This window comes from Poecilia reticulata, chromosome 16 (genome assembly GCF_904066995.2).
Source record: "Poecilia reticulata chromosome 16, P_reticulata-male-v2, whole genome shotgun sequence".
Lineage (NCBI taxonomy): Eukaryota > Metazoa > Chordata > Actinopteri > Cyprinodontiformes > Poeciliidae > Poecilia > Poecilia reticulata.
In genome coordinates this window covers 15098430-15122620 of record NC_088845.1, presented here as the reverse complement: position 1 = coordinate 15122620, position 24191 = coordinate 15098430, and the positions used below count along the sequence as shown (strand labels likewise).

The following is a 24191-nucleotide window of genomic DNA, read 5'->3' as shown; positions in this document are numbered from 1 at the left end:
TCCATGAGATGGCGCTAAAGCTCACACCTGACACACCCCGTTAATATTTTTTCCCCTCTACTTCCTTCTCACGTTTCAGTCTTTACCTGCCTCTTGCGGCGTCTAACAGGTTGGTCATTTTTTCCGCTCTCAAGATTCAAACTGTGAATGAATCTGTTGTGATGGTCAGTAATGTAGGAAACATTCCTGGATTGTTTACTTTATTTAAAAGGTAGCTCTGCTGGTTGGAGATATACCTATCCTTTTTTTTTTTCTTGGCCGTCTTTTTCCTTTTAAAGTGGGTTAAAGTCAAACACGGAAAGATTTCCTGGTATATCTCCTTTCAGCGTCACATTTTCATATTAAATTCAAACCGACTTTGATTTTTAACGGCGGCCTTTAGCTCCTTTGTGACGTTGCGCAGGCTCAGGTTGCAGACTAGGCTTCCAGTTTGAGGAGCAAAGGTCTGTTTAAGTTAAAGATTTACACGTTGCATCAGGGTGGGACGGTGCGTGACTGTGCGTGGAAACCACTCAGCAGAGTAAACTGTGCTTATGAATGGAAAACCTCGTTCAGCTGCCATTTATTACACACACGTCTCGCCTAATTTCTTAACGCAGCGGGGGTTTGGGTTTTTATACTTCAACGGCAATTTGCTGTTTCGAGTGTAAACAAAACCTGCAGGAAAATTACTGAAATGCAAAAAAAAAAAAAAAAAAAAAAAAAAAATATTGCGAGTTTTTATTTTTACGCAAGAGACGCTTGTTAAAAAAGTCTCCTAGTTGAAACACCTTTTAACAATCTAGCGATAAAAATGAACCTGAAGAGAAAAATGCATGGATTGGGTCAAAATGTTGTTTTTAATATCAAAAACAGCTCTATACTTATAATGTTTCCAATTACTTTATAGCAGCAGATCGTGTTTATGGAATAATACGGAACGTAAAGGATTTGATTTTTGTGTGAATGTAGTGAATTTTTTTGTAATATGTATGTTAAATTTAATTAAGTTGACTACAAGGTGTGTGGTTGCCGTTCAGCATTTAAAGTCGTGGGTTCAAATCTTTCTACATGTTTGCTTGTTCCCCCTGTGCATGCCTGCTTCTTTCTGGGTACCCTGAGATTAATGAATCTCCTAAATTGCTGTCAGAACTCAGACTGATTGGAATGACTTTTCTCTATTATTTAAAGTCAAACGTTTTCTGTGGCCTTCTGAAAAACATCTGTAGCTTCTTAGGACATTTTGTCTTGTCCAAGCAACTCTTCAAAACCAGCTGCTGCTGTAAAGTAGGAAACTCTTTAGTATTCCACAACATTCATTGTGCTGTTTCTGTCAATATGTCAACAGATAAATCAACATAATACGATGAACAAAACAATTAAGACGCGTTAAAACATAACTTTAGTAAGGTTCAATTTATGCAGCAGTTTCTAGTTTTATACTGTAGGGAAGGGGCGTCAAACTCATTTTTGTTTTGGGCCAAATTAAGATCATGAATGCTCTTAAAGGGCCGTTGATAACACCTGTTCACAAAGTGTTAAAATATCAATGAATACTTCAAATTAAATAACATAATTGAACATCTTTTCAGCCCCTCCAGGATTTTGTGTTTTTGTGGTACTAATTTGGAAATATTTGCAATATTTGCACCTATTTATGACAGAAATTGCAACTTTTTATTCCTCACTGTATTGATTACGGACTAAAATCTGACATCAGTTAAGGCTGAGGCAGCTGTTTACTTCAAGTAAGAAAGATTTTGACAACTTTTGAGAAAAATCTGATAAACTCTCAATTGTAAGCGCAAAAAGCTTTTCCATGGATTTCCACAATAATTTTAAAGAAGCAGGAGGGACTGATTGACATTATTTGGCAGTAAATCTAGGTATATTGACTCAAAGCGTTGACAGTTTTAGCATCATATTGACCCACTCAGGACTAATGCAAATAGTGTGATGTGAGTGGGAGGAGAGAGGAGACGGGGGGTCAGAGGGTAAAACTGATCGAAGAGTCTCGTTCTGGTGAGACGGGACTCGGTGAAGGACGAGCGCACAACTTTGTAACTGAGAAGGATAAATTACACAAATAAAAGCAACAAATTAGAACGAGGATTGGAGCTGCTGGGTGAATGGTTTTGTGAAAATGGGTAAGTTGATCAGTCGCTTAGAATACAGTAGAAATAGCATTTTTCTTTTATCCCACAGAGGGGAAATTCAGCATCAGACATGTAGGTTCATATGAAAAGGTCCTGAAGTGATAAAAATATTTTAAAAAACAAGCTTAACAATAGCAACAGTATTACGTAAAGATGCTGTGCAGCTTTTAGAATAAATTATACTCACAATCTATGGGGAGTGCAACATGACTTCTTAAAATGTACATAATTTGCATGTGTTTCCTTATTTGATGGTGAATAAAAGATTTGACCAAATTCAATCAACAACATGTTTTAAAGTTTGAAATGCATCAGTTTGTTGTATTGCATGTTAATGATGCTGGTTTTTTTTAGTCGGTTTGATGGTCAGTGTTGGAGCAGAAACTAGTTTTTCCATCTGATTATATTCAGTGCCTCACAAAATTAGTCATAACCTAGAACACAGTAATTTTCACAAACTAGCCACAAACTTTGTGTTTTTATTCAGATTTTATAGGACAAACCAAAATGACACATGGTTTTCAAAACGTTTCTGAATAAAAAATCTGAAAAGCTTCTTCTACCAATAAATGAACTTCAGTACTGCCAATTACCTTAATTTAATCAGAGTGTTATTAGTTTGAAGAACTTAGAGCAGGGGTGTCCAAAGTCGGTCCTTGAGGGCCGGCATCCTGCATGTTTTAGTTCTTTCCCTGGTTTTACACACCTGCATTAAATGATGGCCCATTAGAGGCCTAAGGAGAACATTGACTTGCTGAGAAGGTTGTTAGAACCACTAGGGAGAGAACTAAAACATGCAGGATGCCGGCCCTCGAGGACTGGCTTTGGACACCCCTGACTTAGAGGTTTGTTAGGGAGCATTGGGGAACAAATGGAATCACCAAGAAACACAGCAGATAGTTAAAGGGAAAATAAGCAGAGAATCTTAAAGTTGGGTTATAAATTGTTTGATATCCTGAGCTTTAAGCATCTCATAGATCAGTGATCTATCAGATTATCTTCTGAAAATGGAGAGAGTTTGGTACAAAACTGCCATGGCACTGTGGTTCAACTTAGAGAGTAATTGGAAAAATAACTGGTAACTCTGGAGGAGCTGCAGAGTTGGTGGAAAAATCTGATCAAAAGCAAATTATTTACAAAAGCACCGTCCCTTTAAAAATAGTCTTTTAAAGGGGTTGTAGAAGTAATAAAATAAAGAATTTACCTTGAAATAAACCCATGTTATACTATGAAAAAAATGTGTGCATGGGGTGACTCTTTCCACATTTTAGGAGCAGCTATCAGAAAAACCAGGCATCAGCAGAACTAAGTGGTTGGATTGCAGTATGTAGAGTCAAAAGGTCACTCAGGTGTGGAGGCGCCAGTCAATTTAAAGGTTTAAAAACAGGCAATAAAACTGATTGTTGTGGAAAACCCAGTAAGGGAGTAGTGTGGCCCTACTTGCATGAGTGACCATAAGTAGTACACTATGCACATCTGGCTTTTAGTAATTAAAAAATAGACATCAGATGTCACATTTTGCGTTTAGAGGACACATCAAACATGTGATAGGAGGTGCCCTAGCTCAGGGGTGCACAAACTTTACTGTGCCATGGACCCCCCTGTAGCATTAGCTTCTGTCCAGGGACCCCCTTTAAAGAACCCGCAAACAATGCTACAAAATACGTACAAACAATCACCTTTTGGCATGTTTTTAGTATCATTTCAATAAATAATTTTAACTTATACTTTTATGATAAAGATGGAGAAACAGATTAGATTTTGCGGTAACACTTTATTTGAAGGGGTGTGCATAAGACTGACATGACACTGTCATAAACATGACATAACACCTGTCATGAACATGAAGGAGTCTTTATGAATGTTTATGATAGTTGTCATGAAGTGTCGTTCGGTAAATAATCACACTTTTAATGCAAAGTTGCTCTAAAAGTTGCATTAAAAATCCATTAAAAGTTCCAACTTTGCATGATTTTGTAAATTATGATAATTTAATGCAAAGCTGGCATTTTTAATGGACTTTCAATGCAACTTTTAGAGCAACTTTGCATTAAAAGTGTGATTATTTACCGAATGACACTTCATGACAACTGTCATAAACATTCATAAAGACTCCTTCATGTTCCTGACAGATGTTATGTCATGTTTATGACAGTGTCACGACAGTCTTATGCACACCCCTTCAAATAAAGTGTTTTACTTTTTGATTTTGCTTTTAAAGATGTATGATTACAAAGTTTTTATGTTTTGCATTATTTTACTCCTAGAGCTACCAAGGGACCACGGCCCCCACTTTGAAAAACACGGCACTACCTAATATGTACCTAATATCTATTTTCTTGGGTATAACTAACACTTTAAAGCTTTCTGAGCTCATCACCCTCACTGTGAAAGCTGGTGCTGAGAGCATCATGCTAAGGGGACGACTCTATTCACGCTAAATACTGTCCTGGAATAAAACCTTAGAAGACTTCATACTGAGGCAAAGACTCACTTCCTAGAAGGAGAGAAACACCAGATGAATGGCTTAAATCAAATCGCATTCATGTTTTAAAATGGCCCAGTCACAGTCAAGACTTGAGAATCGGTGCCAAGACTTGAACTGTTTGTAGGCATTCTCAGGCATGTTTTTAGCATCGATACAGGAAACAAACACACGACATATTTTTCAGAAGTAAAACATGAAAACCAAATAAACTCACGTATATTTATTTACATTTTCCTGTTATGCACTACCATCTCTGTTCATGAAACCTCAATAAATGCACTGTAACTTTGGGATGTCATATGACAAATGGTGGAAAAGTGAAGTTGTGTGAATACTTCGTCTAGACTCTTTATCAGTCATGGTGTTTCAGGCCAGACTCGTGTTTTGTAACTCCGGTGTCTTTGACCCAAGCTGTGCTTTATTTATAACCAGCCTTCCAAGAACAGGAATCGATGTGTGTGTTTTCAGGTGCGTGCGCACATCTCCATGTGAGAGAGGACGGGTCTGAGGGAGGAGGATCTCAGTGGGACCTGTGATGATGTGTGCAGCAGAGCGGCAGAACTGGGTCACAGGGAGGTGCAGAGAGGAAGCAAAAACAGGGGAAACTGACAGATTCTGAATCTGCAGGATGGGGGAGCTTTGGGGGTTCATATTATGCTGCAAAGCTCCTAGACAACAGATGCCGTCAGGAGTTTTCCAGGCTACCTGCCCGTTGAGCGTAGAGGACACTGATGGAGTGTCAGAACTAATGCAGATGCAGTTCCTCTGTTTCCTCCTTGTTTTTATAAACGCAGCCTGCCTCCTGTCGCCCTCTTTCCTCACCTCTTCACACCCTGTCGTGTTGTTTGCACTGACCTTGTCTGTCAGTTCTGCCCACTCATCTTCATAGCCCGTATTAGGCTTTTACTACTGTAGAAAAAAAAAAAAACACACAGGCCCAACTGGCTGTGACATCCTTCAAAATGGATTCAATTATTTGAGATCGATCCCTTCATCAAGCTCCAGATGGCTTCCGCATAAAAAACCGGAGCCAAGTTTTCTGGCTTAATCTGTTAACTCTTCACCAGCAATGGAAGATAGCATGTTGAGTACCACTAACTACTAAGTCTTGTTATTTTTAGTCTAAAAATAACAAGACGGGATCTCTAAAAAAAATTCTTGGAATCAGATTGTTTGCATTGACGAATGAAAAGCAGAGATAAGCAAACAGAAGACCAGCCATTGCCAGTGCAAACTCAAACTTCAAATCGATGCTTTCTAGAAACATGGAGCAGTTTTCTTAGAAACAGATGTTACATGTTGAACGCCAGGCTGCAAGGCCGGTGGCAATTTTTCTCTCTGACAGAAACCAGAGGTCCAGCTGGAAGAAAAACGAGCATCAGACTCGTCTTTGTTGGGGGGACACAAACAGACGTGAACACGAATGCAGATCTTATTGTGCATCTGCTGCAGCTGCAATAACAAAACCGTTGCTGTGATGAAAAACAGGAAGCTTTTATTAGTCGCATAGAGAAGCAGCTTCTACTCTTTCAGTCTCTTTAAAACACACTTTGGTGCTTTTAAGCTTGTTCCAAAGCGGGTGTAGCAACATGATTTGTGCCCCCAAATGAAGTGGGTCTCTTGTGTTGAAGCAGTTCAAAGCAAAAGTACCAGATTTGCATATTATTAGTTCATTTCTTTAAGCATTAGGTGCGTTAAGTAGACATATGTAAGAGCTGCTGGATGACCAGGAGCCTTAGTAGTGATGTGCACAAAGTGTTTTTCAAAGTTAGACGTGTTTTTTATTTTGATTTTGTGTGATAGAGTAACACAAATTAGCGTATAATCGCAAAGTGGAAGGAAAAGGTTACATATTCCCTTCTGTTGTCTCTGCAATAACAAAATCTGAAAAGTGTGGCTCACACCCTCCTGCTCAGTTCAATGCTTTGTAGAAATATAATTTGCTGTGATTAGAGCTCTGAGTCTTTGGGAATTTGTTTTAGGGTTAACTGAGCTGGATGAATATCTGGACTTTAACTAGACCATTCTAACGCATTAATATCCATTGTGTTTCTGACTGCTGGATTTATACTGGGATTAAATTACTTTGTTCAGGAAAACCGGCAACACTATCTTTTTTATGAGTAGCAGAGTAGAGGGGGGCAAATACAAATGGCAGACACACATTTCAGTTTTGATCAGCAAATTAATGTGGAAAAATACATTTCTAGTATTTTGTGACGCATTTGTAGCAAAGCAAAATGTGAGTTTATGGGGTGTAAGTTTTACACTCCGCTGTATGTGAAGCTTTGTTACTGAGTTAATCTGTGATGCTTTTTCTTCATTTTACCACTTTATTTCTAACAGATGGAAGATTTATTTTCCTTTTCCTCTGAGACATTCAGAACATCACTCTGACAACAAAAACAACAAACCACATTGTTCCATCATATCTTCCCTGAGCATCTTGAACGCACCATTTATCATTTTCTGACGTTCTGCTCCACTGAGGAGGGAAACATTATTTTACAACAAATGTCTTGTGCACCTTTTAGTCGCCTGGAAAACGTTTTGCTTTGAACAACTCACCTCATTTATTACCTTTGTACTCTCAGTTTTCAGATGCCCTTTAAGTGCTCATCAAAGAATGTCTGCAGAGCAGTGGCGTGTTGCTCATATTATCAGCTGCTACACACAGATGAATGTCAGCATGTAATCCTGTGTGACCCCTGCAGGTGGTTTTTAATGTCAGACCAGCGTCTCGGTGAAAATTAGAAATCGATCATTCTTCGTTTATCGCTGATCCAGATATCACTTTGCACCCTTCGTTCATTTTCACAGCTGGAGTTCGCAGCCGAGCTTCCGCGATTAGCTTCTCCCCTCTGACGATGACGCTCTCCCTGTCCCCTCAGCTCTCATCAGGCGCTACTCGGATGTGATGACAATGCCGGACTCTTTCATTCAGCGCCAGCAGCTGGACGCCAGCATGGCTGACACCTTCCTGGAGCATCTCTGCCTGCTGGACATCGACCAAGAGCCGATCACGGCCCGCAACACCAGCATAATCTGCACCATCGGTGGGTGTCACAACCGGCCCAGACGGCGGGTTTGGGCTCTTAGGTTCGTTTTCTGGCAGCTGTCATGGCCGACTTCCTGTCACAACAGACATGTCCAGCTGTCAGCGCGCTGGCAGAGTTTGTTGATCAGGAGTTGCAGCAATAAGTCATCAGAAAATGAGAAGAATAGTTTGAAGTAAAAGTTACTCTTGGTTTTTTTTCCTGTTAGTTTTTTGTATTCTTCCTCATCAAGAAGAATAAATACATGGAACTGATTATTATCTACTTTCTTAGTTTACAGACAAAAAGTCAGATTGGTCTCAAACAGCAAATTTGCTCTGTGTTTAATTTAAAAATAATAATTTTTTGCTTTGTATTTCAACATTTTTGAGTTTGATCCAACAAAACACTTTCATTATTTTAAACAGTCAAGACTGGGTGTTGCACAGGTTTATGCTCTTTATGGGAAACTTCCAGGCTTGGCTGAAGGTTTTTGGTAAATCGAAACGCTTGTCTTAAAAACAGACACAATGTCCACTGCCACTCACTTCTTCAGATTATTTTATTTTCTTTGAGTCTTCACTTGACTAATTAGGAAATATCATTAACTTTTAAAGTATTTCTGTGTTCTGTTAAAAACTTTCTGCAAGGCACAATACATCATTTTTACCAAACCTCCAGTCTAGCTAATGTCAGATGTTTTTATTCATGGGAATGAGAGTCTTAATATTGGACTTGCAATGATTTATTCAATTTTTCAGGGAGGAATGAGCTCACAACACACACTTTCAGTGAATTTAGAAAACTGGGAATTAAAAGCACAAGTTTAAATTTTAATTGTGGACTTGCTTATGATCAAACCTCTGCATACAGAGTTAAACATATAGAGAGCATACTCCTGCAGAATTAGTAAAGATAATTGAAATTGGTCATTTACTGAAACATTTCTGACTTCTAGGTGTTGGCCACCAGTTTTTTGGTCTCATTTTATGTTGGCCTTCTTTATTCAGTCCAAAATTGTTCTTGATTTTTATGTTTACAAGAAACAAGCTCCAAAATGAACAGCTTCAGCAGCTTGACTGCAATTTGAATCTGCTCACCTGGACAAACCAGATGCTCTCTGGTTGGCAAAATGCTGGATCTGTGATAAGAAATCAATAAATTTTATTGTTTATTGTTACAAATCCAACCAGATAATATGTCAGGATCTTATTGATGGCTACAATGTCCTGACAAGGTTTATTTATAAAGAACATTTTACTAACGGTGCTTCACATATTTGGACCTGCATGTATAAATTTGCTCGTTGGAAGCAAACAATGGTTAAAGTGAGTTATCTTTAACATCATATCAGTTTAAACATCCCCAGAGACAGACTTTTACTAACATGCCATCTCTGTGACATTCATTAAAAATTATTCAGGGACAGAAATCCCTGCTTGAGATCAGAACCACTAAACGTGATTAACTCCGTCCAATAATTTATGGGAAGATTAGGCTCTGCCAGTCTAAAACCTCTGCTAATCTAATTCATAAATATGGTATTAAAAATAATTTAGGCACAGAAAGTGGAGATTGTTCCTCTGGTCTGTTGAATCAGCCCCTAAAATGATTTGGGATAGTTATGGACAGAGCTTCCTCTATGCAGAACAGCAGATACGCTGCAGACAGAACAAAAAGCACATAAACCCAGTTGGGCTCAGTGGTGGAGATGACTTATGGCTGAATGCACATCTGTGAAAGGAGCATTAGTATTGAATTATAAAGCCAGGCTGTGCAACAACATATGCTTCCAACAAATCCGCCCAGAAAGGAGATCTACTTTACAAAAAGAACCATGAAGTTTGCAGCTTTAATCAGTTTGGAGAGTCTTGCAGGCAAATAACCTGGACAATTATTCTGCTAAACAGTGGAGAGAGAAGTTGAATGAAGGGGAGGAATGAATGATGAGAATAATAGGGATGAATATTGCACTGCAGCAATTTGATGCTGAATGAAACTGGACTGTAATTAAATCAATTTGATTGATTTGGGCATTGTGTAACTGAATCAGACTTGGGCTTGTTTTTGTATAGTTATGTGAAGAACTGGTGTACTACAATGGGCTTGCATCAACCCCTTGTCTCACTACACTTTATATTAGTAAGAAATCCAGAGGTTGTTTAAGCAACAGTGAATGGAAGCAGCTGAAAGTCTCACTGATAATGCCTACCAACATTTTCTCAGAGAAAAACACCACACCACTCAAACTCCAAGATCTGTCTGCAGAAATGCTATAAAACCTCCTCTTAAAACAAATCCTACACATGTTCTGGATGGGAAATGTTGGAATCAACATCTGTTGTTCATTTGGCTCAGACATCGAGGTCAAAAAGAAAATGAAACAGCTATTTACCAACAGAGGAAATGTTCACTAACTTAATCTTACTGATTTTGGGTGGAATTAAGAGAAAAACTGTAAAATAAAGTATATGATGTACATCTAATTTTATTTTTTATTCAAATTAGACAGAAAACTCTTTCCTATGTTGATGTTTTTCAAAGCGACCCAAGTATCAACGATGACGTCACATTTCATCCAAAGAGCGATGGATTCACGGTCAGAGATTAGACATAAATGTATAGACCTGAAAATATGTTAGGAACGTGATAATATTTAATTAATAGGCATATTGATCTTATTGGTTATTTTATTTAGCCTTTGGTATTTATGATTAAATATGTACTAAAACAATTAAAAATTTTTTTTGTAGATTTTTGTCTTAATAATGTTTCTCTAAGAGCAACCCAGTGCATGATGGGAGTAGAAAGTTCATGACCCGTAGAGAGAGAACTCAAACCGTGGATTTTGTTTAATAAAGTTGCACAAATGCAAAAGTCTATGTGCGTTTTTTAGTTCTTTTTAAGGGCTCAACATAAACAGCGAAAACCACAAGCATGGCGGACGTTATTCATGGAGGTGGTCATAATTTTATTATTATTGTAAAAAAAAAAAAAAAACTGTTGCCAGTGTTTAGCTGCTCGTTAATTCAATATTTTCCTGTTGCCAAGGTCTTTAATGTCAAGACAATAATTAGTTTTCTGTTTAAAACAGGCGGTTTTGCTAATGCTTGTTTCTTTTTGGGAGAGATTCTTCTATTTGCTTCCAAAGAAAATAGAAAGACCAGCTGGGATTTATTGATATTTCATGCTATTAAGATTTTCAGGTGATTTAACCTTTAAGCATAAAATCTGCCATTCCAACTGAATTAAGTTAGATTGAAGTTTCATACTGAAACCCTTCTCATTTAATTTCTTTTTCAAAATTGAGGAATGAATAAATGAGGGATTAAATCAGAGGAGAAAGTGTCCAGCCATCAGAGTCTTGGTCTGTTGAACCTTCCTGGATCCCAGCCTCGTTAAGAGACTCCAACAGTTTGAAGTTTCACTTTAAGCATGAACAGACTTACTGCAGCTGAAGAAACAACTCAGACAGTAATTCACACCCACAGCTAATTTAGTGTTCTCGTTTACTGTGATCGGGTTATGTTTGGCCTGTGGGAGGATAACCGAGCAGCCAGAGAAAAACAATGAAAGCACTTAGCAAAAACTGCAAACTCCACTCAAAAATAGATGTTAGAAGCCTTGCTAACATAAAGCCACTGGAAAATGGAGGATAAGGTAAAATAAAAAAGTAAATCAACTTGGTTCCTTTGAAAATGTTGTAACATGAAGAGGAAACGCAACACTAATAAAGAAGTACATAAACCTTTTAAATGTTACAATAGTCGTGTTTTAATTAATGCTCATTTGACGGTTTAGAAAACATTTGCAAAATTCAAAATAACTTCCTCAATTTTACAAAAAGGTTTTTACGCTCGCTTCAGGCGGTTTTTGCCTTTCCAAAAGTGTGAATGCGCTAAAGAGGCAGACAAGACCAAACCAATTGATCAGTAGTAGAATAATCCGGAAAGGAGAGGATAAAAACTGAGATTACAAATTCAGAGATGAGTGGAAACAGGGGAAGTGCTTGACCAATGCAGAACAGCTGCAAAGGAGCAACTGAGGAAGGATGGCAAAAGGAAATGACAAAACAGGAAACAGAGGAAACTAATTACACACAGCATGTCCCAATACAAAACCAAAAGCAAGACAGTAACTTGGAAGCAACACCAAAATAAAACAGGAACTACATCAACAAATAGTCAAAAAAGTCAAGAAAACCAGCAGTATACAGTCATTTCCTGACGCTGCAACATTTTTCTGAAATTCTTATAAATGAGCAAATAACATAAAAAACCTGTTGTGTATGCTTTTAAAATATTTGTGTGTATTTCTTATTTAGAAAAGGCGTAAAACAGGGATCCTTGTGTCCTGCAGGTTTTAGATGGTCTTTAGCAGAACTTATTTGGAAAACCTGATATAAAATAAACTTCATTTATTGAAAATATAAGATGGAGAACTGATTCATTTGATTGGTGATCAGTTTCTTGCTCTAATTATGATCTGCGACGTTTCTCAGGCCCAGCATCTCGATCCGTCCCGAAGCTCCAGGAGATGGTCAAGGCGGGGATGAACATCGCTCGTCTAAACTTCTCCCATGGATCTCATGAAGTGCGTGAATCGCAGTGATTAATGCTTTCCTCTGCTCCCCATTTCACAATCCAACAGCCTGCACACTACGGTCATGCTGTTGGATTTGCACTCAGTCGTAAATTACTCTCGTTTTCTGCCTTCTAGTATCACAGCGAGACCATTAAAAACATCAGGGAGGCAGTGGAGACCATAACATCTGACCCTTTGTATTATCGAGCGGTGCCCATTGCTTTGGACACGAAGGGCCCAGAGATCCGCTCTGGTCTGGTGAAAGGGGTGAGTGTGTTGCACCCGTCTATCAATAAAGAAGTGCAGGAAATCTCTTCTCCCTGGCGCCGCGGTTTGTTACAGGTTGTTATTTCTGTTGGAGAAACAACAGCTGTGGGCGTGAGCTGCTTAGCATTTTCATCATCATTGTATTGTGTTTGTGATTCTGCTGCCTTCAGCCTACTGTGCAGAACAAATACCTCCAAGGTGTTGGCAGACTCCTCATGCCTTGATTAGCTGACAAGATGCACTGTGTGAAAAGTGATCCCCGCTTCGTGTGCCTCATGAATCAGTTTAACAGTTTGTCTGGAAGATTAAATTGCTTCCAAGTCTCCTGCTCTTCTGCTTTTTGTCTTTTTATTTTCTTTGTGTTTCGTGTTCACACCATATCTACAGGACTTGATAAGCTATTCTGCTATTTATCATGTCTGTACCCCAAACTTCAGTGCATTTTATGTGTTAGACCAACACAAAGTAGCACAAAATTGTGAAGGAAAGGATATTTATGCAGATTAAAATGTGAACTGTGTGCATTTCATTTTTTTTGTAGATGAAATTTTGCTAAGAGCAAAAAGAGCATTAGCAAGGTTTCCTGGTGGTTGGCAGTCATTCATCCCACTGTGGTTTTGAGTTAAAATACGTTTAAAGTTGACAGGAAATTTGAAAATATCACCTGATAATTATGTGTTATTTTAAGTTTAACACCTGAACACAAACTATAAAGACTTAAAAAATGCAAACATTTAAATGAACAATGCTAAGCCTGGTGGGAGCACAAGGAAAGCCTGGTGGCCCGCCAGGCTTATAAAACACTGAGGAAAATCCTGCATTAGCATCAGAGAAAGAAACAAGATGTCATTGACTCTGGAGGAACTGCAAAGTTACATCGCTCAGGTAGGAGAATTGGAGAATATTACCCATTAAATTCCACAAATCTGGATGTTTTGGGTGATAGAGGCAATAAGAAAGCCACTCTTCAGAAAGAAAAGCTGTAAAAAGCTTTGATTTGCAGTCATGTAGGGGATTCAGCAAACACATAGAAGGTTCTCTGATCAGAAGAAACTATAATAAAATGAAACTATCTGGCCTGCATGCAAAATGCAATGTTGAGCACAAATCACCCTGAACACACAACACCAACCATGCTGCATATTTATGACACCAACCTGAACATACAGGCAGAGCTATGATGGATTGTTTTGGATCAAATTAAATTCACATTAGAATGGTCCAGTCAAAGTCCTGACGCAGATCGTAAGGAGAATCTGTGGCAAGGGCAAGACTTGAAAGTGTAAGTTCACAGATGTTCTCCATTTGAGTGAGTTGGAGTTATTTTTGAAAAGAACAGGCAAACCTGTGCTGGTAGAGCCATAATAACCCTAGAGACTTGTAGCAAAAAGTGGTTTTATATTGAATAAAAATGCACACTACAATTTATGTGTAGTGTTTTATATTGATCTATCACATAAATATCCCAATAAAATGGATTGCAGTTGCAACATGATGAAATGTGAAAAAATTTAAGTGGTCTGTCTCCTTTTCTTCAACTTTGACATTGAAAGATCATATATGAGAAGAGGTATACACATTTAGATGTTATTTTAACTATACTAGCAGTTAATGATAATCAGCAATATGCAGTTTAGTGTGCAAGGATTATTGTTTCCTCTAATGGTGCCTGAAGAATGAAGCAACTCAACACAACAGCAACTTTACACAAACATCAGCTGAGACGATTGCATTTATCCAAGAGAGAAACTAGTAAATTTAGAAAATCACACATTGTAAGCTGAATCTCCACCTCTTGTTCGGCTGGTTCTTGTAAGGAAGTTGGAAAAGCAGAAAATTAAACCCTGCAATGTCCAGGACGTTGATTCAGATGTCCAGGAATAGTTTATGGTTGCCCTTTAACAGCCAGTCAACTCGAGCAAACTTTGCCTGTTTATTCATTCTGTTGCAGTCGTAGAGGTTCTTCATGTATCTGGTGGGTTTCTGGTTCGAACCCCTATTTCTTCTGTCTCAGTCACTTTGTTGTTGTTTCCTTGGTTGAGACTTTATGAAGCACTATACAAGCGCAGCCAGATAACTAGCACAGTAGTTTTCAGAATAGATATTGCAGAACTTGTAGCTTAATGCAGCTGTTTGCTGTTTTTCACTCGCTGTCACTTATTAACAAAGCAGAATAATGTGGCTGTTCCCTTACCGGTACTTTGATTGTTATTTATGCTCCTAATGCTTGGTGAATAAAACATCAGCGCTTCTCTGACTTCTTGCATTATGTTGTGAAACAAGTTTTGTCAAAGCCCTGCAGCTTTGAAGTCAATCATTCTCAGGCTGCGATCCTGACAGGGTGCGAACTTGACAAAAACAGGCGTCAGTTCGATTTAAATGCAGGGGAAAGACGCTGCACGTGAGGCAAATATTCCGAGTGACACCATGTGGACACTAAAATAAATATTTATTTTGAAGAAAACTGGAGCTTCCTTCTGGAATGTGTCCATTTGTGATTTATTTTATCGAGATTTTGACGCCATTTCATGTCAACTCCTCCCATCTACAAGTTTTGGCAGAAGAATGACAAACGTGCTTCTGGTTTCTAAAAATGTTTTTCCAGTCTGTCAGTCCCTGTCAGGTTTTGTGTGTGTGTGTGTATTTGTGTTTTATGCCTGTGTTTTTGTGCAGAAAGTGGAAGAAGAGGTGGAGCTGGTGAAGGGCAGCCATGTGCGAGTCGTGACCGCAGAGAGTGACAAAGACAAGACAGATGGGAAGATAATCTGGGTGGACTATCCCAACTTGCCTAAAGTCCTGGAAAAGGGAAAAAGGATTTACATCGATGATGGCTTGCTTGCACTCAAAGTAGTAGAAATAGGTAACATGCATTTTAATATCCACATTTTTTAAACGCAAGCAGAAAGTCAAAAACAGCAACATATAGAACTAAAATAATGCACTAGTCATCAAAAATGTTGATATTTTGTTTTCAGTATTGGCTTTAAACTTAGTTTTTCTGTAAATACACGTGTGTACAAATATGGTCATCCTGTATCCAGCAGGTAAAATAAATATTGAACACATCATTCTTAGTAAACATATTTCAAATCTTGCTATTGACATGACATTTTCATTAGGTGTTGATAACAACCTAAATAATCCATACATAGAAAGAAATCAAAACAAATAAGTTCAGAAATTAAGTAATGTGTAATAATGTGAAATGACACAGGGAAAAGGTATTGAACATGTTTACTGATATTTATTACAAAAGCCTTTGTTGCTTTAAGCTGCACGCGCTGTTCAGCTGTGATTTTGACCCATTCTTCCACCCAGAGACTTAAATCTTGAAGGTCTGCAGCAGCGTTATTACTCTTATCCTCTAGGCTTCATGCTGGTCTTGCTCCTGCAGGTCCGGACTGGGTGGACACGGTGGTGGAGGCCGGCGGCGTCCTCTGCAGCCGTAAAGGCGTCAACCTGCCCAGCTGCGACCTGATCGGTATGCAGGCGGTCAGCGTGCAGGACGAGGCCGACCTGAAGTTCGGGGTGTCTCACGGCGTCGACATCGTGTTCGCCAGCTTCATCCGTTCGGCCAAGGATGTGAAGGACGTGCGTCGGGCTCTGGGGCCTCACGGCCGACACATCAAAGTGATCAGCAAGGTGGAGAGCAGACAGGGAGTTAAGAAGTAAGTAAGTTGGCATAATGTGATTCTAAAGTGAAACCATTTGGGCAACAGAATCGGCAGGCAGCATGTCTAGTAATTAGACGGTGACAGGACTCATAAATCTGTAATTGATGGTGGTCTGCCGCTCTCCATCAGCCTGGAAGTGAGGATCGTTTGTCAGCTGACGTGTTTGATAAGCGAGCGGTGTGGTTGTCTGTGTAAGTTATTGCTGCCATTAAAAAGATCAGACACAGTTTATGTCATGCCTCGGCTGCCTGCGTTACTTATCTGATGCTCTGCTGCACCTGGCAACTGACGATGTTAACACACCCAGCTTTACTTACACTGACTCCATCTTTTAATGCTCAGAGAGAAACGCACATTTTGTACATTTTCTAATTAACCAACTGTTGCACTTTCCTCTGGATTAGAGTATTTTATTTTATAACTACAGAGAGTTTATGTTAAAATATGCCCTTGCTGTACAATATTTTTACTTTTTATGATGATTTTGAAAATATTTTTTATATTTTCTGTCTGTCTGAGTCTTTTTGCTGGTATTGCCTGTCACTTTGCTGCTGTTCCACAGAAAAAGTCCACTTTGTGGGACAATAAAGGGTTTTTGTAATTCTATAAACTATTTCCTACTGCTTTTTCTTGCGTTTAAAGCTTATAAATCATTTATTTTAATTTAATACAAGCTGTTTAGAAAATTATTTATTTTATTTTATTACAACCTGTGTTAACCATTCTTTTAAGTATATCTTAAATTATTGTGAAAATACATTTATTTTTCATTTTATTCATTTTTTTTTGGTTTTTTATCAATTGTGTGATGTCAGGAAATAATTTTATTTATAAAACTTTTTTTTTAATTGATTCATGGTTGTTTATTGTTAGAATTCATGCATTTAAGTTATTTTTTTAATGAAATATAAATTATATATCTTTTAAAAACTAAAGTCAAATTTGAGTAGAGATTAAATTTGAATTGTATTACATCTTGTTTAAATACAGTTCATTATTAATATTCTGTGTTTTCTCATGTAATTGATAAGTATTATTTTTTTATTTTCAAATATCCGACTTCATGAACAAATTTTACGTGTTTCAGATGCGTTAAAATATACTTTATTTCTTCCAGAAGAAGCATTTGTCCTCCTGACGGTTTTTATTTCTGTGTCAGCTTTGAGGAGATCCTGGCGGAGAGTGATGGTGTGATGGTTGCCAGGGGTGACTTGGGAATTGAGATCCCTGCTGAGAAAGTTTTCATCGCCCAGAAGATGATGATTGGGCGCTGCAACTCTGCTGGAAAGCCCGTCATTTGTGCCACACAGGTCAGAGCGCAATCGTAGACACGTGAAAGGACGTGGAAGTGATCAAATAACGGCAGCTTTAGCTTGTCCAACATCAAGCAAGTCAGTGGAAACCTGCATTAAAGACGCTGATTAACCTTCTCCTCCAGCTTAATGCACCAATATGTAATTTCTCTCTCGTACCCGTCTCATCTTTCTCGCACAAACCCAGCCAGAGACACACATGCTTCCACGCTCCTGCAGCCATGTTGAGTCACAGTGCTGCATCTTGTTTATGCTCCCGCTCTTGACTCGTAGTGACAGCGTTAAAGCAGGTTTGCTACTCGAGACCTAAGCTTGCAAAAGGCACCCACACACCCAGACACTAATCAGCGTTATCTGCAGCTCCCTAAATGCTGCTGCAGAAAATATGGTCTCTGTTAGGCGACGCTGCAAGCTGTCTCATTTTCCAACCGCCTGCCCGTCTTATTGACTCGTGTCGTTTCGTGCCCGGTTCGCTACTAATGATCTTTGAAGTTCATACTTGATTGCCTCTGCATGAATGATCTCTTATTTCCCTTTCATTGTTGTGCAATCTATCTACAAAACCCCCTACTTCCTCTCTTGGATATTTTACCACATTATCTGTTTCATCAGTGTTTTAATCTGTGATTAAGATTCTGTAAAGGTGAGAAATTGTGCGCTTAATGTGTTTTTAGATGTTGGAAAGCATGGTCTCTCACGCACGGCCGACCCGAGCGGAGAGCAGCGACGTGGCCAACGCCGTGCTCGACGGAGCCGACTGTGTGATGTTATCTGGGGAGACCGCCAAGGGACAGTTTCCTCTAGAGGCAGTAGCAATGATGCACTCAGTGAGTCTCACAGTGTGCAAGTTTGGTCCGTTTTGCTTCATTCCCATTAGAAACACTCATTTCTTCTGTTTGCTGTTCACATTTGCTCGACGCTAGATCTGTAGGGAAGCTGAGGCCGCCATCTACCACCAGCAGCTGTTCGAGGAGCTGCGCCGGCTCACCCCTCTGTCCTCTGACCCCACAGAAGTCACTGCAATTGGAGCCGTGGAGTCGTCCTTCAAATGCTGTGCAGGGGCAATTATAGTCCTCACCACCAGCGGCAGGTAAGCCGTCGCCCCACTTGCATAAAAGTTTGTGTTTACTTTACATCTCCTTAAATATCTGTTCACTTTTCGTTCAATCTCTGTTAGGCAGAAACTTATTGTCATGACAATCCTAACCTATACGCCAAAGTTCAGATCACCAGTATGACACGACTCTTAGATGTGTTACCAAATCTATGTACACAACCACAATGCAACTGCCTTGAGTATTTTATCTAGAGCCTCTCAATGTCACAATTTGCTGAATTTTCTTGGACCTTTGGGTGAGTTTCTGCACCTCTAAGGCTTTAAAATGACCTATTATGCTTCCTTGAACAGGTTAGGACTATAACAAAATGATGTTCTTTATATTTTTTGTACAAAATCATTCTTAGATAATGGGATTTCAGTCTGGTCAGTTCTGCCAGAATGAGTTGCTTTAAGGGCCTCTTGTAATTTTAAATTCAAATAAGCTGCTGCTCCCCCCCCCCCAACTCAACGTTTACAATGGCATGTTTAAACGGCTGCAAACAAACAATTTTACAACTGTGCATCTTTGAAAAGCAGAGATGGAGCCTACAGCACAATTAACAAGAATGCAGCAAGGGGTTTCTGGATTGTAAGACAACAACAACACACATGTCTTTTCCAGCAGCTTTGTACATCAGTAAAACCAGCTGAGCAAACGTGCTGGAACTCCACTTGGGTTGCTAGGTGACGGGCTGGGCTTTGCTGGAGTTGCTAGGTAACGGCGCAACGCGTGCTGATTTGCTACATTTCGGAGGTTTTTAAAACGGATAATTCTCCAGACACATAAAACCATTAACTTATTGTAAGGAAAGTACTGGGTGTTTTTTATTTATTTATTTATTTTTTTTAAGCACTTCGGCTGTTTTTAGAAGCAGTTAAGACCCAAATGAAAATACAAAAACATGTAAAATGTGATTTTTTTTCAGAAAAGGTTCCCTTAATTGTCATAATTTTATGCACACTGTGCTCAGCATATAAGAAATTGGGTGTTGGTTGGTGAAAATGTTTTATTTCTGCCAGTAAAAAATGCCCAACAAATGAATCTGAGTAACTCTCACTGCAGATAAATGAGTCAGCTTTTCTAAAATGACAGATGCTGGTCGTTTCTTATTATGTCATGGTTGCTGGGTGCCTCAGATGGGCAAAGCAAGAACAGCGACAGATCTGGCACCAGATTGAAGACAAATATCTCACTCCATGATGGCAGGAAAAAGGATCCAAATCAGACTCTGGCAATGAGAGGCAGACATTTGAAGGCAAAATAAACTTTTATTTCAGTTGCAAATTCACTATTTTCACACCTCTGACATGTCCAGGATCAACTAATTTAGGACCAGGAGTTCAGGGAGAGAAGAAGGCAAAAGATTTGGAGTTTAATAACTAGATGTCATTCAGACCATGACAGAGAAAAACAAAAACTCAAAAAGAAATCAGGATTCAACTGTGATTTATGCGGCCCTCTAAATTATAAACTAAACACTAAGTGTGCTTAAATATCATTTTATCAATCAAATCAATTCAGTTTTTATCTGTTTACTGCCAAATTATATCAGTCCCTCCAGTTTCTTACAAATTATCTTGGAAATTCACAGAAAACTAACAAATTCCTTCACTTTTTTTCACTAATACATAATTGGAGATTTATTGCAGATTTTTATCAAAAAATGTAAAAAACTTTCTTACTTGTGCTAAACAACTGCCTCAGCCTAAATTGATGTCAGATTATAGTCCATGGCCTACACAGTGAGTAATAAAAGTCGCATTTACCGACATAAATAAGCGCAAATATCACAAATATTTCCGGTGCCTCAAACACTTTTCAGATTTACATTCATCATCTGCCTTAGCAGCAGACAACAGATGGGAGTGTTATGGGAAGAAAACTAGAGAACCTTTGCTTCCAGCATTAAAGCTTCAGACACAAATCACCTGAAATTATCAGATGATAAACTCATCTGATAATTGAGAGCAGACTGTTGTTCCTCTCTTACATTAGACTTATGGAAACCATTAGATTTAGAAGAGACACAGTGAAGTTAAATGAATGATCTGTGCTAAACAACCCTAAAATCTACCTTCCATATATTTAATTAAATGTTCTGTCCTTCTCTCCACCTTTTTCTCCAGGTCGGCGCACCTCCTGTCCAGATACCGGCCTCGTTGTCCAATCATCGCCGTCACCAGAAGCCCTCAGGTAAACTTTGATCAACTCTGAGATAAAAACTTGTGTATTTGTCTCGGATTAAATTACAGCTTAATTGTTGATGAGTCATCCATCTTTAAAAAAAAAAAAAAAAAAACTGAGCAATGTGCGATACAGTCATTATTTACTCTCACTGTCTGTTGCTGTAAATATTGACGGTGTGGACACATCAGAGTGAAAATTAAAGTAGTTATCTGCAGATAAAACCTGGAATCCTATAAAAAAAACATATTTAATCTTCTAAAACCCTCTGGAGGACAAGTGTCAAACTCGAGGCCCGCGGGCCGAATCTGGCACAGCATGAATATTAGAAATAGAACTTCAAGTTGTTTACTTAAATATTATTATATCAGTCAATTCAAATCAGTTTTTATGTGTATGGTGCCATTTTACTTCAGCATTAAAGGATGCAAAATATTACATTTTTAGAATTACTCATCGAATGCTGACAGAGTTATATTATTAACAATTTATTATTAGGTAATTTCATCAATAAGGATTTTGACACTCCTCTAGGCTGCAGAAGACTAGAAGGTTTCAACTTCAAGCAGAACAACCAAAGGTGCCATGTAATACCTGGGAATGCCACATTTTTCAAGCTTTTATTTCCAAATAATAATTGCACTGTTTAAAAAAAAAGTAACTCTTTATTTGAAGGGGTGAGCATAAGACTGACATGAGACATGAAAATGACTCAACAGTCATGAACATGAAGGAGTCTTTGTAAATGTTTACGACTGGTGTAACTATATTTCAGCAAATAATGACACTTTTAATGCATTAAAGTTCATTAAAAGTGTCAACTTTGCATTAAAAGTGTCTTTATTTACCGAATGACACTTCATGACAACAGTCATAAACGTTCATAAAGACTTCTTCATGTTCATGACTGATGTTACGTCATGTTTACAACAGTCTCGTGTCAATTTTACACACACATCTTCAAGTGTTATCAAAAACATGATTAATCCCTTTTCAGTTTAAAATTACAGATCGCTTCATGTTTGCCCATCTTAAAAATATACCAGTATAATAAAGAAGTTTTTTGTTTTGTTCTGAAAAGGCTGTAGGAGTGTGAACAAATCCAAACACTAGAAGGGCAAAGATTTTAAAGTAGAGCACAAATGGCTGACTGCATCTTCCTCAGGTGGCGCGTCAGTCCCAGCTGCTGAGAGGCGTTTTTCCTGCTCTTTTCCACCCTCTTCCTGCTCCCGTCTGGGCCGATGATGTTGACAACAGGGTCAACTTTGGCATGGAAATAGGTCAGTGTGTGTGACTGATGTTTGCTCCCATCACCTTCCTCTTGAATTTAAATCATTTCCACTCGCATTTCTCTGCAGGGAAGGCAAGGGGATTCTTCAAGTCGGGAGACATGGTGATTGTGGTGACGGGCTGGATCCCAGGATCCGGTCACACCAACATCATGAGGGCAGTGAGCGTCTAGCCGCTATGCCTCCATACCGGATCCTAAATCTGACCCCCAGTCTGCGCTGGGAAGGTTTTAAGGTGAATGTAATTGGTGAATGTGGTTTTCACTACAGCACTGTTGCAGTTTAAGGTATTACGAGGAAATGTGCACTGCTGAAGCTGGTCTCATGTGTGATGAATGACTCCTTCAAATAAAACTTGAAGCTTGAACTGCGGCTGACCTCTCCTCTCATTGTTGTCAGGAAGCTAACTGAAGCTAATTTTAGCTTCTTTATGCATTAAAATCTGATTTTCTGTGTTTCTGTCCATGTAACACGTTGCTACTATTAATAAAGATAACGATAAGAATTTTACTCACATTTCTGAGCCTATTTCTCTTCAAACATTTTTTTAGCAAATATAAACAGCTCTGTGGGATATACTGAAAACATTTTGGGAATTTCCTTTGTATCAACAGAGATGATCTTCCTCTCCACTAATGATCCAGTTTGTGGCATCGTTTCGTCTAGAGATGTCGTCCTCCTCCTCCTCTTCCTCCTCCTTTTCTTTTATTAGTGTGTTTGCATATCTAACATTCCCATGAATCCTCTTCTGCAGTTCATTCCATCCTCCATCTGCAAACACACAACCTCTCTCCTTCCTCTGTGAGCCATATTCTTTCTAGCAAATGATCTTTAATCCATAAGGACTTTTGCATTTATCTCTTCTAAGAATACGCTGTACAATCTGCAAACGTAGACTTAAAAGAATGAAGAATTATACAAAGATACAAGGTTCAAAACACAACCATAACACATAAACAAGGAGAGAAACTCAGGAGTCAGGAAAACGAGTCTGTGCAAAATTAGTGTTAAAAGAACTCAAAACCAAAGAGTAGAAACAAAACTCAAGCACTTCAAAATGAGAAAAAATTAATGCAAGAATAAAAATTGATAATAGTAACTTGGCAAAAGTAAAAGCTTTCATAACTCATACCAGAAAATATGCCAAAGAAAAAAGTTCTTACTGATAAACTCATGGTTGTGGTCATAACATGTTGATCCAAAAAAATGAGGAAAATATCAAATTATTGCATCTGTCCGTCATCTATAGCCTCTCATCCTTGCATGGTTACCAGGTGAAGACTGGGGGGTGTGAGTTCATAATTCAGCTGCTGCATATCTCCAGTAATCGGTGAATACACCCAAAGGTCTTCATCCTAAAATAATATATTGTCTGGACATTTTTATAGTTGTTGCTAATGTTGTGCATGAATTTTGCGACAATCTGAGTAGAGTAGGTTAACATATTTTCCTGCTGAATGTGAATTAAACATCATCCTCCCACTTTTTCTGTTCACTGCCAGGGTTTGCAGTTCAGATATCAATGTTCTTTTGATTATCTGGATTAACAAATCTGAATTTGACCAGAAACTATTCACATTTTCATATTCTTGTAAAAGTTCTGAATAGACACTATTGAATAGACACAGATGAAATCTGATTTGCACAAACCTCTGAGCTCGGTCCGAACCTGCTTCAGGTTCGTCAGCAGTTCTGTCAGGAGGAATGGGTCAAAATCTCAGCAAACGATAATGAAAAGTTTTTGGAAGGAAACTCAAAATGTCTGTCCAAGGTCATAAACTTTAGAAGATGTTGAACCTATTTTCTGAATTTGTAAAAAAAAAAAAAAAAAAAAAGAAAATAGAAAAGAAAAAAGCTATCCTCATTATTTTGGCATTTATCAATTATAAATAATTTTAGTATGCGGGTATAATGTGATTTAATGTCTGACAGACAGCGGATGTTTCGGTTCCACCTGTAGCTTCAACCTCTCCTCACCTTCAAGGAGACTCTCCTTTTTTCTGTCTCTAAAGTTTCATCATCGCTCTGCATCAGCCGCTCCCACGTTGCATTGTCTAGAATTGATGACGCGCGACTGGTACCTGCGAGACATGCGTGCGTCTTGCGCCAGCCGCGCACGCGG

The 24191-nt window shown here is 38.6% G+C and overlaps 1 protein-coding gene across 3 annotated transcripts; it reads left to right on the top strand.

Annotated features, from left to right (window-relative positions):
- Positions 1-10: 10 nt before the first annotated feature.
- pklr (pyruvate kinase L/R) lies at positions 11-22579 on the top strand. Of its 3 annotated transcripts, none has more exons than XM_008431631.3 (12): positions 11-109; positions 7515-7679; positions 12160-12251; positions 12378-12509; positions 15183-15369; positions 15904-16177; positions 17343-17493; positions 18171-18323; positions 18420-18586; positions 20723-20789; positions 21946-22060; positions 22139-22579. In XM_008431631.3, exons 2-12 carry the CDS (start codon positions 7541-7543, stop codon positions 22240-22242), a joined length of 1581 nt encoding a protein of 526 aa, XP_008429853.1. In that variant the 5' UTR covers positions 11-109; positions 7515-7540; the 3' UTR covers positions 22243-22579. The 3 variants fall into 3 exon arrangements, with proteins under 3 accessions (XP_008429853.1, XP_008429852.1, XP_081473169.1); XM_008431630.2 differs by lacking the exon at positions 11-109 and adding an exon at positions 2010-2126; XM_081617043.1 differs by lacking the exon at positions 11-109 and adding an exon at positions 5129-5199.
- Positions 22580-24191: the final 1612 nt, after the last annotated feature.

Excerpts from the sequence above, each read along its gene's own strand:
- pklr (XM_008431630.2), top strand. Across the intron at positions 7,680-12,159 it reads CAGCATAATCTGCACCATCG|GCCCAGCATCTCGATCCGTC; the intron begins GTGGGTGTCACA and ends GACGTTTCTCAG. Across the intron at positions 20,790-21,945 it reads CCGTCACCAGAAGCCCTCAG|GTGGCGCGTCAGTCCCAGCT; the intron begins GTAAACTTTGAT and ends CATCTTCCTCAG.